Source organism: Oncorhynchus masou, chromosome 32 (genome assembly GCF_036934945.1).
Source record: "Oncorhynchus masou masou isolate Uvic2021 chromosome 32, UVic_Omas_1.1, whole genome shotgun sequence".
Classification (NCBI taxonomy): Eukaryota; Metazoa; Chordata; class Actinopteri; order Salmoniformes; family Salmonidae; genus Oncorhynchus; species Oncorhynchus masou.
Genome location: NC_088243.1, coordinates 45,521,266 through 45,538,743, shown reverse-complemented (window position 1 = coordinate 45,538,743; position 17,478 = coordinate 45,521,266). Strand labels below are relative to the sequence as shown.

General features: G+C 42.9%; 1 protein-coding gene across 1 annotated transcript in view; it reads left to right on the top strand.

Moving 5' to 3' along the window:
- nid2a (nidogen 2a (osteonidogen)) overlaps window positions 1-17,478 on the top strand; it is a 91,008-nt gene that overhangs the window by 21,869 nt on the left and 51,661 nt on the right. Inside the window, exons 5-8 of the mRNA XM_064954240.1 lie at window positions 4,313-4,462; window positions 9,223-9,468; window positions 11,276-11,476; window positions 14,829-15,056. Coding sequence (XP_064810312.1) covers window positions 4,313-4,462; window positions 9,223-9,468; window positions 11,276-11,476; window positions 14,829-15,056 — 825 coding nt within the window. The remainder of the gene's footprint in view (window positions 1-4,312; window positions 4,463-9,222; window positions 9,469-11,275; window positions 11,477-14,828; window positions 15,057-17,478) is intronic.

Here is a 17,478-nt window from a genome sequence, read left to right as displayed (position 1 = left end):
CAGAAGTTCCGAGCCCTCCCAATGCCGTTTGACCCCACATGGATTTAGATGGCATCAGCTCCTGGCAGCTGTCATAGAATAGACGGAAGCAACCTTGTGAGATCCTGTACTCGTGCTCCAGGAGAGCAGAGAGTTTTTCCCCGGGAACCAAGGTGTTTCTTACCATAGAACTGCCGATGAACATCCACCAACTCATCCAGGAGCATCCCACCAACTCCATTCTCCAGGGAAGGGGGAACCCCTTCTGGGAGGGATCCCTGCAAAGAACCAGCCTGTCGGCTGTGGGGAGCCGACACGGCGGCAACACTTCCACCAGGCCAGAGCGGCGTCCGGCTACTGGGGTGGAGAAGAAAGAAAAAGTAGGCGGGCGTGGATTCCCCAGTAGTTTGTGTAGGTTCACTACCCGTTTTCTAAAAGTAGCCACTTCACCCCTGTAGTCCTCAGCAAGTGAACATGTCCTACATTGAAGGTCTTGGCGGTCCACATTGTCCCAGAATTAAGCAAAATAAACACAGCTCTTGCAGCATTGAAAAACTTTGTTAGCGTCCTCTATTTGAGGTTCCCAGTCTTCCTCTGTGAGATGGGGCAGCAGTGTTTATGAGTGAGTGTTGTGTGCGTGTGTACAAGTGTTCATCTGTATGAGTGTGTGTGCATGTGTGTATGTGTACCTTAGCCACAGACATGTAGCAAACAAGCCTGGCATACAGGCTCCTCCGAGCAAAGGGAGAGTCCCCACTCGGGTGAGGAAATGCAGTATCCAGAAAACCAGAGAGTCTTTCTCTCTCCTCGCTAGCTTGCTAAGGGTTGTTTTGCTAAAGCAGACAAGCAGGTGTAGAGCATTAGCCTCTTATCTGGCAAGCTGCTCTAGCGCTAAACCCTCCATGTTTAAATAATTGATTTGGCAAGCTAGTTTATTGTAATTCTGGATGACGAATGACTTGAAGTTTGAGTTTCTCCACAAAGATTTACTGTATGAGTCTGGCGTTTTAGTTGGGCTCCCAGCAGCTTACGTTGTAAAAACCTGCTAAAACATTCCAAGAAAGAAAATGAAAAGTTACTCGGAGTTCGTAGTGATGCAATGAATTATCAAATTAAATATTGTCAAAAGAGCTATAGTAAAAGTATCTCTCTCTCTGCGTGTCACGAGGGTGTGCTCTGACTTCTACTGAACCTACTTTATGGTGAGAGGATAAGCTAATAGGGTTTTAGGTTTGCTGAGCTGTTGTTTTCTCTGCAAGGTTCTCAGATCTGCTATGGTCGGGTATGTAGTGCTGCCATAGAGCGGGGGAGCAGCGCTACCTCCCTTTTTTCAATTTGAGAATACATTGAGCCGGTAAAAATATTTCTGGAACAATGACCACTAAAATTCCACGAAAACCATAGAATGACTAAATACATATACATATGTAGGCTATAAGAGCCTATAGGTAGGCAACTTATGTTTTCTTCTGTCTTCTCTCTCTCTGGCAGTGGTGTGAATGATGAATGACTGTAGGCGTGTGCTGAGGCTCGTCAGTCTGAGGCAAGACCACTTTGAGCGGGCCAAATCCGACGTAACTTCCACAGACAGAAAACTAAAATGTCTGTCCTCAAAACAGTTTTGTTATGGACTTGGGGCTCTTGTACAATGCACTTGAACTCGCCCTACTGTCCTAGTGCTTAGCTTACAGAAACGTACCACCTCTATTGTGTATGCAGACAAACTGATCCACCGCATGAACCTTATCTCACCAACGAGATCTAGGATCCAAATTCACTGCCTGTCTGCCTTGATGTTCGTAAAACTCCACGGACCTCCTCTTGCGTAGTGAAACCCAGAACGATATGTTGACCACTTGGTTACGGTTCTGTCCTTTCAGCACCACGATTCGTGTCTCGCATATCACATAATGATTCATAGGTATTTAAAAAAACAGAAAACAGAATATAATAGCATGCTCTAGCATATTAGGCCTATAGTATGTTACACCAAAACACCTCCTCAGTCATTTCTTATCTGAAGCTGAATAGTCGAAACAAGTTCCTCATGCTGCCAAAACTCAACAGTGCCCGCCACTAGGCAGGATATGCTTTGTTGAATCAACGTAGGCCTGCAAGAAAGGCTTATAGTTTGCTAACAACATCTGCTTTAACCTCTCTGGGATCATTCGGGACGCTAGCGTCACACCTCGCCAGCAGCCAGTGAAAGTACAGGGCGCCAAATTCAAAACAACAGAAATCTCATACTTAAAATTCCCCAACCATACAAGTATTTTACACCATTTTAAATATACACTTCTTGTCAATCCAACCACAGTGTCTGATTTCAAAAAGGCTTTTCAGCGAAAGCAGAACATATCATTATGTTAGGTCAGCAACGAGTCACAGAAAGCATTCAGCCATTTTCCAACCAAAGAGAGGTGTCACAAAAAGCAGAAATATAGATAAAATGAATCACTAACCTTTGACGATCTTCATCAGATGACATTCCCAGGACTCAATGTTACACAATACATGTATGTTTTATTCAATCAAGTTCATATTTATATCCAAAAACCTCAGTTCACATTGGTGCCATGTTCAGAAATTCCTCCAAAACATCCGGATAAATTGCAGAGAGCCATATCAAATAACATAAATACTCATCATTAACTTTGATGAAAGATACATGTTTTACATAGAATTAAAGATAAACTTATTCTTAATGCAACCGCTGTGTCAGATTTCAAAAAATCTTTACGGCAAAAGCACAATATTCAATAATCTGAGAACAGCGTTCAGCCACAAAAGCAAGCCATACAGTTACCCGCAAAGTTGTGGAGTCAACAAAAGTCATAAATAGCATTATAAATCTTCACTTACCTTTGCTGATCTTCGTCGGAATGCACTCCCGGGTCTCCCACTTCCACAGGAAATGTTATTTTTGTTCGATTACGTCCATATTTATGTACATATACCACTTTTTTTGTTCGCACGTTTAGTTCACTATTACAAAGGCACAATGCGCGAGCACAAAATCCAGATGAAAAGTCAAGAGTTCCATTACAGTTTGTAGAAACATGTCAAACGATGTTTACAATCAACCCTTAGAGTATTTTTATAATAAATCTTCAATAATAATCCAACCGGACAATAGAGTATTCATTACAGAGGAAAAAGAAGGCACGGCTCGCCCGCGTGACCGCGCAGTAAAAAACTGATTGGCCAGAGCCTAGTCCACTTGTTGAAACAGCTCTTATTCGAAGCCCTTCCACAATAGAAGCCTCAAACAACTTTCTAAAGACTGTTGACATCTGCTGGAAGCCTTGGGAAGTGTGATCTGACCCCATAGACATAGCATATTGGATAGGCAATCACTTAAATGAAATGACAAACCTCAGATTTCCCACTCCCTGGTTGGATTTATCTCAGGTTTTTGCCTGCCATCTGAGTTCTGTTATACTCACAGACATCATTCAAACGGTTTTAGAAACATCAGTGTTTCCTATCCAATACTACTAATAATATGTATATATTAGCATCTGGGACAGAGTAGCAGGCAGTTTACTCTGGGCACCTTATTCATCCAAGCTACTCAATACTGCCCCCCTGTCACCAAGAAGTTCATTCACTCACGAAACAGTCATTCAAAAAGATCTAAATGCATATTCCCATGAAACTGATGGAGATCAAATGATTGGCATAAAGGTGAATATTTCACCGGTAAAACATGAAGAAATATAATTTGCGATTCCCTATTTTGAAATTGGGTATGCCTAACTTAGTGTTTGAGGTTATTAAAAATATAAAATTTTCTTGATAATATGTGGTAATAGCTAGACGTTGCAATTGGAGGATGCATTTCATGTATAGGCCTATTGTACAATGATATTTAATAGGGTACATCTGTCGGTACGAACTTTGAGAAATTATGACGTCATGACATTTTCCAACACCTAAAAAACATAGCACTATACCACTGGCAATGGTGCACATGCTCTGACCCTCCCTAGGGTTCCCCCAACCACATCCAACAGAGTCAGCTTATTTTGACAGATTCAAGTTTGACTGTTTTCTCTTCTCGTCCTCCCCTCTTTCTTTCTTTCGTCCTCCCTCCCATCTCTCACTCCCCCTATTTTTCTCTCAATTGAATTCAATGAGCTCTATTGGCATCCAGTAATATGAAAACATCTTATCTTACATTGCGAAATCTATATGAGAAACATATTAGGAAATAATCTCTCTCTCTCTTTCTCTCTCTCTCTTTCCATCTCTCTTTCTCTCTCTTTCTTTCTCTCTTTCTCTCTCTTTCTCTCTCTTTTTCTCTCTCTCTCTCTCTCTCTCTCTCTCGCAGTGATCCAGTACAGCACAGAGACCAAGGAGACGTGTGCTCGCTTCCAACAGCAGTGCTCTCAGAACGCTGACTGCACCGACTACTCTTCCGGCTTCTGCTGCCACTGTCGCTCCGGTTTCTACGGCAACGGTCGTCACTGTCTCCCTGACGGTGAGTACTGGGGATGACGGTATAGGACGTGACACAGGTTCCAAGGATCACCGGCAAGGTCATAATATCGCAAAATGTCACTCAATTATATTTATGGAATTGAATTAGTGTGGTTTTGTCAGCCATTCAACATCTGTGAACAATATTTTTGGTTATTGGTGAGAAAATGGTTATTTGGCTGTAAATGTAAATTACTTTTGTAGCTGGAAACGGATGATTTTTAATGGAATATCAACATAGGCGTACAGAGGCCCATTATCAGCAACCAGCCCTTTTGCAGTTACAGTGGGGCAAAAAAGTATTTAGTCAGTCGCCAATTGTGCAAGTTCTCCCACTTTAAATGATGAGAGAGGCCTGTAATTTTCATCATAGGTACACTTCAACTATGACAGACGGAATGAGGAACAAAAATCCAGAAAATCACATTGTAGGATTTTTAATGAATTTATTTGCAAATTATGGTGGAAAATAAGTATTTGGTCAATAAACTTTTATCTCAATACTTTGTTTTATACCCTTTGTTGGCAATGACAGAGGAAAACATTCAATCAAATGTATTTTTAAAGCCCTTTTTACATCAGCCGATGTCACAAAGTGCTGTACAGAAATCCGGCCTAAAACCCCAAACAGCAAACAATGCCGATGTAGAAGCACGGTGGCTTGGAAAAAATCCCTAGAAAGGCCAGAACCTAGGAAGAAACCTAGAGAGGAACCAGGCTCTGAAGGTTGGTCAGTCCTCTTCTGGCTGTGCCAGCTGGAGATTAAAACAGAACACTGGCAAGATGTTCAAACGTTCATAGATGACCTGCAGCGTCAGATAATAATAATCACAGTGGTTGTAGAGGGTGCAACAGGTCAGCACCTCAGGAGTAAATGTCAGTTGGCTTTTCATAGCCAATCATTCATAGTTAGAGACAGCAGGTGCAGTAGAGAGAGGGTCCAAAACAGCAGGTCTGGGACAAGGTAGCACGTCCAGTGAACAGATCAGTGTTCCATAGCTGCAGGCAGAACAGTTGAAACTGGAGCAGCAGCATGACCAGGGGACAGCAAGGAGTCATTAGGCCAGCTAGTCCTGAGGCGTGGTCCTAGGGTTCAGGTCGAGAGAGAGCAAACTAGAATGCTGAAACAGAGCAAACTAGAATGCTATTTGGCCCTCAACAGAGTACACAGTGGCAGAATACCTGACCACTGTGACTGACCCAAACCTAAGGAAAGCTTTGACTATGTACAGACTCAGTGATCATAGCCTTGCTGTTGAGAAAGGCCGCCGTAGGCAGACCTGGCTCTCAAGAGAAGACAGGCTATGTGCACACTGCCCACAAAATGAGGTGGAAACTGAGCTGCATTTCCTAACCTCCTGCCCAATGTATGACCATATTAGAGATACATATTTCCCCCAGATTACACAGATCCACAAAGAATTTGAAAACAAACCCGATTTTGATAAACTCCCATATCTACTGGGTGAAATACCACAGTGTGCCACCACAGTATGCCATCACAGCAGCAAGATTTGTGACCTGTTGCCACAAGAAAAGGTCGACCAGTGTAGAACAAACACCATTGTAAATACAACCCATATGTATGCTTATTTATTTTCCCTTTTGTACTTTAACCATTTGTACATCATTACAACACTGTATATATACATAATATGACATTTATAATGTCTTTATTCTTTTGGAAATTCTGTGAGTGGATTGTTTACTGTTCATATTTATTGTTTATTTCACTTTTGTATATTATCTACCTCACTTGCTTTGGCAATGTTAACATATGTTTCCCATGCCAATAAAGCCCCTTGAATTGAAATTGGGTCAATAGAGAGAGAGAGAGAGCGAGAGGTTGAGAGAGCGAGAGGTTGAGAGAGCGAGAGGTTGAGAGAGCGAGAGGTTGAGAGAGCGAGAGGTTGAGAGAGCGAGAGGTTGAGAGAGCGAGAGAGAGACCCTGTACACCCACTTTGCCAAAGCACAGCCCCCACACCACTAGATCTTCAACCTACTACCCTAAGACAAGGCCGAGTATAGCCCAGAGTTCCTCAGTCCAGTGTCTGTGTTCTTTTGCCAATCTTAATCTTTTATTTTTATTGGCCAGTCTGAAATATGGCTTTTTCTTTGCAACTCTGCCTAGAAGGCCAGCATCCCGGAGTCGCCTCTTCACTGTTGACGTTGAGACTGGTGTTTTGCGGGTACTATTTAATGAAGCTGCCCGTTGAGGACTTCTGTTTCTCAAACTAGACACTCTAATGTACATGTCCTCTTGCTCAGGTCACCGCGGCCTCCCACTCCTCTTTCTATTCTGGTTAGAGCCAGTTTGCGCTGTTCTTTGAAGGGAATATTACATAGCGTTGTACGAGATCTTCAGTTTCTTGGAAAGTTCTCACATGGAATAGCCTTCATTTCTCAGAACAAGAATAGACTGACAAGTTTCAGAAGAAAGTAATTTGTTTCTTTGCCATTTTGAGCCTGTAATCGAACCCACAAATGCTGATGCACCAGATACTAAACTAGTCTAAAGAAGGCCAGCTTATTGCTTCTTTAACCAGGACAACAGTTGTCAGCTGTGCTAACATATCTGCAAAAGGGTTTTCTAATGATCAATTTGCCTTTTAAAATGATACACTTGGATTAGCTAACACAACTTGCCATTGGAACACAGGAGTGATGGTTGCTGATAATGGTCCTCTGTACGCCTATGTAGATATTCCATAAAAAATCTGCCGTTTCCAGCTACAATAGTCATTAACAATGTCTACACTGTATTTCTAATCAATTTTTGCTGCATAGAGGGAAAAGAAACTCACACACTACCACTCTCTGTCTCCTAAATACACACACACCAATACTCACCCAAACTCTCACAGACCCATAAAAACCTGGTCTCCACCTCCTCCTCTCCAAACCCCCCTGGCTCTCTCTCTCACATGACAGCATCATCTTGTTTCTAGGCCCTGCAACCATTTCCTGCCAGATCAACACCTCTGATGCAGTGGTGGGCTCCTCAAACAATCCTCCTATTGGTCACTGGGCCATGCCGAGCTCCTCTAGCCCCTCGCTGGCTGGCTAATTACCTGGAAGTGGCATGACAGACATTCCTATTTGGAGAGCAGTACAAATGCACGCACGAACACACACACACACACACACACACACACACACACACACACACGCACACGCACACACACACCCACCCTCTGCACTCTCAACCGACTCCCTTTATTAGTCTGGCTGCTTGTTATTAACCCAGGGGTTTGGGTTTGTGTATGTGTGTCGAAGGGCATGTAAAGTAATGGGGGTGGTATTTAAATGTTAGCTTTATAACCGGATGTTTTGGCAGCCAGTCAATGCTTTGACAAATACAGTCAGTCGACTACTTGAAAGAGTTGGAGGGGATGATGTCACCCTGACTGACTTTCCACTGGGTTGGTTCATCCTCAGGAATGAGGTGTTTTGTTAGAGGCTGAAGTTTCACAACAAAATGTGAACACATTGTTCCAGGTAGAAGTGTCAAGGCAAACTTGTGTATATTCCAGGGTTGGAGTGTCAAGACTTGTCAAACGTGGTACTTGTGAAGCCTTTGTGATTTGAGAGACAGTGGGAGACACTGACAGACATGCATGCGGGATGGTGTATTCAGTCTAAGTTATTGTGGGTGCTTTGATGGAACAGGAACACAAACACACACAGGGTGCTTTGTAGTAAATAGAGGAACATAACAAATTGGGACTGTCAACAGTGTCAACAAAGTGGGGACCTGAGCCATATTTTCACAGTGAGATAATTACTACAGTAATTCCATATCAATTCAGTCAATTACCAAAATAGGTAAGAATAAATGTCACTTTTCAATTCTTGAATTGTAATTTCATTTATTTGAATTTGTCACGTCGGTATAAAGGGATCGGGAGACAGGCGCAGGATTGCGTAATATTTTTTTAAATTATATCCAAATTACGGCGTGCCGTGTAAAGGCACGGGGACGAAGACCAAACAAACACGTATACAACAGACAGGGTTGAAACCCAAACAAAAGAGCGAGGAGTACCTCGAATAAATAGCACAAGTGCACAATGATTAACACATGGGATGAGACCGGTAATCATCTGCGCATTCCACAATGGCATGAAAGCCAAAACACGCCGCACAGGTACTCACACAAACAAACGGACATTGTAATAATAATCGACAGGGCACACTTATACAATTACTAATCAATGGGAATAGGGGCCTGGTGTGCGTAATGAAAGTTCTGGAGGGATCCGTGACAGAATTGATGGAAGTGAAATGGAATTGATGCCAATGCTGGTACCTATACGCCCAGTCTATGTGCCCAAAATACACTCATGTCCATTCCTGCTTCCTCAGTAGCTGTGTGTTTGTTCCTTAAGTCATACACTTCAAAGACCTGTTTTTAAGCTAAAAATACAGAAATTATTTTTAAAATTCCATTGCTGTCTGTTTTGTCACTTTGTATGTCTATGGAGTTGTATTTGGTGCAGATGCGTGCTGTTTGTGGTATTGGTGTTCTCTACATGTTTTGTGTTGGATACAAGGACACTGATTGGTTGACAGGCGATGTGTGGGGAAACTTTCTGGTATCCGTTCTGAAAAATGCGAGCAGCATGAATTGGGGAGACTGCATTCTCAGTTTTGACCGGATTAAGCATAAATCTGCATTTGATGCATGCCCAATACATTGACTCATTATTTGTAGTATACATTTGTTACCATGTCTTTCTTTCCCCCCTTCTATTCTCTCAGGTGCTCCCCATCGCGTCAATGGCAAGGTGAGCGGGACAGTGATAGTAGGTTCCACCCCTGTGGACCTTAACAGCGTGGACCTGCATGCCTACATCGTAGTGAGTGACGGGCGGGCATACACCGCCATCAGCGAGGTGCCCGAGCCCGTGGGATGGGCACTAATGCCTGTGGCGCCCATCGGAGAGCTCTTTGGCTGGCTTTTTGCCCTGGAGCTGCCCAACAGCCAGGCTGGCTTCAAGATCACAGGTGAGCTGAGTCATAATGTTACTGGCGCTTAGTGAAGTTGTCACTGGGTTAACAAAACATCCTTTTACAAACAGTATTCAACCTGAACATGACATCATTGCAACCAATTTTGCCTACTGGGCACTATAGGGGGGGTCCCAATTCTCATCAGATTCCTAGTACCTCACTCAACAGTCTCCCTCAGAGTTAGTGTGGCACTGTTGCCTACATGTTACCTTTATTTAACTAGGCAAGTCAGTTAAGAACAAATTCTTATTTTCAATGACGGCCTAGGAACAGTGGGTTAACTGCCTTTTTCAGGTGCAAAATGACAGATTTCTACCTTGTCAACTCGGGGATTCGATCTTGCAACCTTTGTTACAAGTCCAACGCTCTATCCACTAGGCTACCTGCCACCCACATATTTTAATCTCTACATAAAACCTGTTCTCCATGATGTCACCACTGCCTTTATTGCTCTGTGTGCATGGATGCATGTGCTTAGTTAGTTATGTGTGTGTGTGCGTCTGTGGTGTGTGCGTGCGTGGTGAGTGTGTGTACGTGCGTGCTTCGTTTGTGCGTCTGTGTGTGTGAATGAGGCTGCCCCCATGCTGGCAGACTTCAGGTCGCTCTGTGTGTTTGTGTAAAGTCAGTTTAAAGTCGTACAGCTGTGTTGTCTCCAGCGGGGGGATATGCCTACTCCACCCCTCGCAGGCTAATTTGAGTCAGGTGTTCCGTTGATGTGTGTTTAGACTCGTTGTATTAGCTAAGAGGCTTGTGGATTCAACCTGTCAGAATTATAGTATGCTCAGATTCCCTGTCTGTATTGAATAGTTTATCATCTGGCAAAACTAATAAGATTGACCTACTATTGGAGGCATTAATGTTATTATGGAGAATTGAGAGACTGGGTGTAGTAGTGAGATTCTGCTGGGTCCCAGCCCATTTGAATGTGGAAGGGAATGCAATTGTAGACCAGATAGCCAAAATAGCTTTAAAACGAGTTCGAGGTGAGGCCAAATGTGAGATCAGATCCTTTTTGATAGATGTGTGGCAGAAGAGATGGGACTCGGAGCCCAAGGGCTGGCATTTATATGCCCTCTTAAGAAATTTAGATGGACCAAGATTCAAAGGTCAGATTAGGAAGGACGAGGTGGAGTTTGCTCAATTGCGTCTAGGATATTGTACATCTGGTTGGCAGCATGTGAATGGTTTGTGTCTGGAGTGTATAGTCAATGAAATGGTGGAGCATGTGTTGTTATATTGTTGTAGCTATGTTGAAGCGAGGGAAAGCTTGAAGTGTAGGGTCATTGAGGTTGGACAGTGTTTTGGGGATGGGGAGGGTCTATTAGAAGTTAGTAGGGCTCTTTTTTTTACTGAGGTAGGTAGGAGGATTTAGAAATGTGGAGCTAATGTTGTAAACCATGATTGACCACACACTCGAGCACAGTAGGTGGGGGTCATGCACCTTTAATGTTTGTTTGCGGATCGTCATTATATCACAGAAGAAGAAGAAGAGGCTTGTGGAAGATGTGTAGGATCTTCGCGAAGAGCAAGCAGGCTTGTGTGAGAGTTTTCATTCAAGCCAAATATAATGGATATTTTTCTCATATGTGCTAAGTTCACCTAAGTTAAAACATGTATAAAACATTATCTCAATGAAGGCCGAATAGCAAAGACCTTACTCAATTGTTATAGTTGTAACATGAAAATATCAGGTTCAAACCATCCAAGGTTAAATCTCATTGCCATGTATTCATTATGACATCTCTTCGTGTCGCTTATATAGCGATATCACTTCCTTATGATGTCACGTCCTGTCCCACAGGTGCTGAGTTCACACGCCACGCCGAGGTTACCTTTTACCCCGGCAACCAGCGCCTGAGCATCGTCCAGACGGCCCAAGGACTGGACAGCGAGAACCACCTCAGTGTCGACACCCGTCTCCACGGCGACGTGCCCTTCATTGCCCCCGGCGCCACCGTGCAGATGGAGCCCTACAAGGAGACCTATCAGTACTACCCTTCAGGTGCGCTAGCCAATAAGTAGCCAATCACTGCCCAACAGGGTTGGGAAGAATTACATTTACATTCAGGAATTAATTAACTCAAATTTGAATTATCATTGCTTTTCCATGTGGAAAATTTCAATTTGTATTGGAATTTCAGTTTGCTTCCTGAATTAACCAAATTTAAATTTCAGTTGTCCACCTCCACCCCACCTTACCTCACAGGCATTCTGGGCCTTCCGTGAATCTGTTCCAATATCCACACTAGCATACTAGCATACCACCTAGAATTAAGTTTTGCGCATATATACATTATAAGTGGTAAGCTAGTATAGACATTGGAGGATAGCCATAACTGGAGCCCAGTGGTTTTACCGACTATGGAATCTGATCAGGAAAACCTTTGAGTATTAGATTGAGTATTAGGTGGTAGTTTCAGGAGGTTCTCCCTAGCCCGAGTCATGACTTCCTCTCATCTTGTACTCCACTGACTATTTCAAAAGAAAGAGTTGTTGGTAGTACTTAGACAGTGGGAAAGCAGATGTGTCTCTTATATCTCCTCGCAAATGAATCCTAACTTGATAAGCCAAACTAAATAATCTTTCCATAACCTACACTACCATTTAACTGGTCCCCATCTGATCTAATGTCATGATGCAACAAAGGCGCCACTAGCCTCTCTCTCCCCTTCCTGAGTGTCTCAGCTATCTCTCGTTGCTTGGAGATAAGGATCGGAGGGGGGCTAGTCGCTAGTGGACGGTTGGGACTATAAAAAGAACCAACCTCTGAGACTTCACTGCCTCCACTTCCTTTTAGAGGAAGCCGGGGACAGATTTTTTTACGTGCTCCCCAGAACATAAACTGTGTTTCATCTGAAAGGCCCACTGGATGAGGAAGTGTTCAATTAGCAGAGCCACTCATCCTGCCAGGGCTGATTATAGACCAGGGTCGTTAGTTAGGGTCATCAAAAAGAAAAGGGTTTCCTGGTCTTGGTAAAAATGTTATTTCAAGGTACACTGCTCCAGACCAAACTGTAGTACATATAGTTGAAGTCTTAAGTTTACATAAACCTTAGCCAAATACATTTAAACTCAGTTTTTCACAATTCCTGACATTTAATCCCAGTAAAAATTCCCTGTCTTAGGTCAATTAGGATCACCACTTTATTTTAAGAATATGAAATGTTAGAATAATATTAAAGAGAATGATTTATTTCAGCTTTTATTTCTTTCATCACATTCCCAGTGGGTCAGAAGTTTACATAGACTCAATTAGTATTTGGTAGCATTGCCTTTAAATTGTTTAACTTGGGTCAAATGTTTCGGGTAGCCTTCCACAAGCTTCCCACAATAAGTTGGGTGAATTTTGGCCCATTCCTTCTGACAGAGCTGAGTCAGGTTTGTAGGCCTCCTTGCTCTCACAAGCTTTTACAGTTCTGCCCATAACTATTCTATAGGATTGAGGTCAGGGCTTTGTGATGGCCACTCCCAACACCTTGACTTTGTTGTCCTTAAGCCAGTTTGCCACAACTTTGAAAGTATGCTTGCGGTCATTGTCCATTTGGAAGACCCATTTGCGACCAAGCTTTAACTTCCTGACTGATGTCTTGAGATGTTGCTTCAATACATCCACCAAATTGTCCTCCTCATGATGCCATCTATTTTGTGAAGTGCACCAAAGCACCCAAACAACATGATGCTGCCACCCCCGTGGTTCACTTTTGGGATGGTGTTCTTCAGCTTGCAAGCCTCCCCCTTTTTCTTACAAACATAACAATGGTCATTATGGCCAAACAGTCCTATTTTTGTTTTATCCGATCAGAGGACAATTCTCAAAAAAGTATGATTTTTGTCCCCATGTGCAGTAGCAAACCGTAGTCTGTCTTTTTTATGGCGGTTTTGGAGCAGTCGCTTCTTCCTTGCCGAGCGGCCTTTCAGGTTATGCGGATATAGGACTCGTTTTTACTGTGGATTAAGATACTTCTGTACCTGTTTCCTCCAGCATCTTCACAAGGTCCTTAGGTGTTGTTCTGGGATTGATTTGCACGTTTCGCACCAAAGTACCTTCATCTCTAGGAGACAGAACACGTCTCCTTCCTGAGCGGTATGACGGCTGCGTGGTCCCATGGTGTTTATACTTGCGTACTATTGTTTGTACAGATGAACATGGTACCTTCAGGTGTTTGAACATTGCTCCCAAGGTAGGGAGCATCCAGGTAATGCGTCCACAGGTACACTTCCAATTGACTCAAATGATGTCAATTAGCCTATCAGAAGCTTCTAAAGCCATGAAGTCATTTTAGGGAATTTTCCAAGCTGTTTTTAAAGGCACAGTCAACTTAGTGTATGTAAACTTCTGACCCACTGGAATTGTGATACAGTGAATTATAAGTGAAATAATCTGTCTGTAAACAATTGTTGAAAAAATTACTTGTGTCATGCACAAAGAATATGTCCTAACCGACTTGCCAAAACTATAATTTGTGAACATAACATTTGTGGAGTGGTTGAAAAACGAGTTTTAATGACTCCAACCTATGTATGTAGGTTGTATGTATGTATGTAAACTTCCGACTTCAACTGTAACAGATCATAAGCATTCTAGAAACAGCCTACTGGGAAAAAACAGGTTGCATCAACATTATTTCCACGTCATTTCAACAAAACAATTTTACGTGATGACATTGAATCAATGTGGGAAGCTGATTGGATTTGCAAAAAGTCATCAACATAAGGGAATTTCGTATTTTTGTCACCCAACTTTGAACCTAAATCCAATGACATGGTCATTTTGAATTCACATTAGTTGCCAAATATTAATAATAAAAAAGATGTTGAACTGATGTCTGTGACCAGTGGGAGATCCGCACAGACCTGAGTCAAAATGGTGCTTGTTTTCTTTAGAATACTTTGTGCGTTTGATTGAGCCTGCCTAGAGTGCTAGACGGGTGGGTATTGCACTTTTGGGACTATTCCATTGGTTCCATTGCACCAGGCAAGTTCAATCGAGTGCTGCTCAAGTATTTGAAAGAAAATAAATACTATTTGGACTGTGGTGTTTCTAGAATGTGTCTATGATCAGTTATAAAACTATGACAAATGGTGCTTGTAAAAAACAAATGTAACGAGCATTCATGACACCCAGTAACACCAATGCTAAATTGTTTCATATGCCATGACTCTATAAATGACTTAAAAGCTTTATTACAGCACGGATACGTCAACAACAGACAATTTACATATGATATATTGTTGATAATGTACTCTGTCAACAGACTATTTCAACTCGTACGTCGTAGGTAATGTAGTCTTTCTACAGGCTTCTACTGGTGCATAGTGGGTAATGTAGTCTCTTCTCCTCTCCCCACTCTCAGTGGTGAGGTCCACGTCAGTGCGGGAGTTCACAGTGGTGTCGGCGGAGCGCGGCTCGGAAACATTCACCTTTCAGCTACATCAGAACATCACGTACCACGACTGCCGCTACGGGCTCAGAGCGGGGCCTGAGACGCTGCAGCTGACCACGGAGCGTGTCTTTGTCATGTACGTCAAGGACGAGAACATCTTGAGATACGCCATCACCAACAAGATAAGCCCAGTCGGAGGTCAGTTCAAGTTTAAAGTTCGGACGTTTGTGTCCATTTTTCTGGTTGTTAGTGTTGTCTGTGAGGTTGTGTGATGGGAAAAGGTATGGGGCTGGGTATGTGTTTTGTTTGGTTGTGCAGACGTTTGTGAAAGATGACAATTAAAGGTAAAGTTTCCGGGTAATTTTGGCATACAATAGCAATTATAAACCTGTTATTAGACTAGTATTAAATGAAGTAGAGTCAGTTGAGTGTGGGCGTATGTCAACTGTGAACATGTATTTTTTTGGGTGATGTCTTTGCTAACATTAGCCATAGAAGTCCAGTATCTGCTGTTGAATCACTGCTGAGTATGTACAGTACTCCCCCTCAGCCTCTAGTGCCCCTCCCTCCTTCCCCTCATTTTTGGGATGGCTCCTTTATTAACACGTTGACAGATGACACTGAGTAATCCCCCTCTTTCTCTCCTCTCACTGGATATCTGTGCCGGCGTGAGTTGCTCTCTCTCTTTCTCACTCCTTATCCCACTCCCTCCATCTCACTTTTTCATTTCCCACATCCCATGAGCTCAAGATAGATCTCAGCCCACCTGTCGCTGCTGTTCAGATCCTGTAAAGAAAGGAAAGCCACCTGCCTCAGGTTTCCGACAGCCAGTAGAAACTAGACAACGATCCATAATTCAGTGAAGCATATATAGGTTTGTGTCGCAAATGGCACTTTATTTCCTATAGAGTGCACTACTTTCCACCAGGGCCCATAGGGCTCTGGTCAAAAAAAGTACCCAAATGTCATACTGTAGTAAAAGTAAAGATACCTTAATAGAAAATGACTCAAGTAAAAGTGAAAGTCACCCAGTAAAATACTACTTCAGTAAAAGTCTACAAGTATTTGGTTTTAAATATACTTAAATATCAAAAGTACATGCAAATTTCTTATATTTAGCAAACCTGACAGCACAATTTTCTTGTTTTTTTTTATTTACAGATAACCAGGGGCTCACTCCAACACTCGGACATAATTTACAAATGAAGTATTTATGTTTAGTGAGTCCACCTGATCAGAGGCAATAGGGATGACCGGGGATGTTCTTTTGATAAGTGCATGAATTTGACCATTTTCCTGTCCTGCTAGCCATTCAAAATGTACTTTTGGGTGTCAGGGAAAATGTATGGAGTAAAGTGGTACATTATTTTCTTCAGGAATGTAGTGACGTAAAAGTGGTCAAAAATATAAATAGTAAAGTACAGATACCACCAAAAACGACTTAAGTAAAAAATATTTTAAGTACTTTACACTACTGGTCAAAAGTGGTGCACTACGTAGGGAGTAAGGTCAGATTTGTGATGCAGACTACTATGGCTTTGGCAGACATGGCTGCATGCCTTTAATACAGCCCAGCGTGTACAGAGCCAGACTCATTGTCAGTGTAAAAAACAAATCAGTTAGGAAATCACTCCCCTATGTGCGATAAATCCAAGCACTAAAACCCATCTAGACATGTGGATCACACTTGATTTCTCACTTGATTTCTTCCCCCATAAAATAGCTACATGCTTAAGCTAGGTCTCCGCAGCGGTAAGGCTAGAGTCAGTAAAGATGTATGTCTTTATGGTACCCGTTTGGGTCAAGGTTTGTTCACGGTTGTAACAGAAATGAGCTTGTTGCGACGTCAACCCAGTTACAGTGCTTTCAAGTTCCAGAGATGAGGTTACTCATACACACTGAGTACACACACAGTTCACCCCCCCCTTCCTTTACATCACTCATTCACACCGGTGAAGACAGGGTGAGTCTGGGATATGTCTCCTTGCATCTTTCTCCCATCCCCCCTCATAGAGAGTGTGAGGTTAGCGTGCGCCTCCGCTGAGGTCCCATCTGAGGCCGTGGCCTCATGTTCCTCAAGGACAACCTGTACCCCTTTCACCTCACCATCCTCCTCATCCTATTATTCCTCATCCTCCCTTCCCACACACTTGAGGCTGACGCGGTCCATTTGTATGAAAGATATAAGGAAATCCGAGGGGAGGAGGTTTGCTGCGGCAGCACCTGCGTCTGTGAGAGTCTTGCTTCTCTGTAATGCTACCCTCTTTTGAAAAGCCGTTCGTCTTCTTTGTCTTAAGCAATATTGTAAGACGCTTACACTGAAATGTTTTGAACGGACAGGCCTCCAGTGCGATGGAGGAAGAGGGAGATGCACTCACACACAGATGCACGGACATGCACACACTTACACCACGGACACACATACACACACACATACACATACACACTAGTATTTAACTCAACCCCATCAGTGGAAAGCTGTATTGCGATGAGCTGTCATGCGGAGGGGGATGTCAGTGCTAGAGGAAGGGGGGTTATTGTTAATCTCTGCTGCTCTCTGGGAAATAATATCCCTTCCAATGACAGATTTACAGGAAGGGGGGGGTTCGTGAGGGATAGC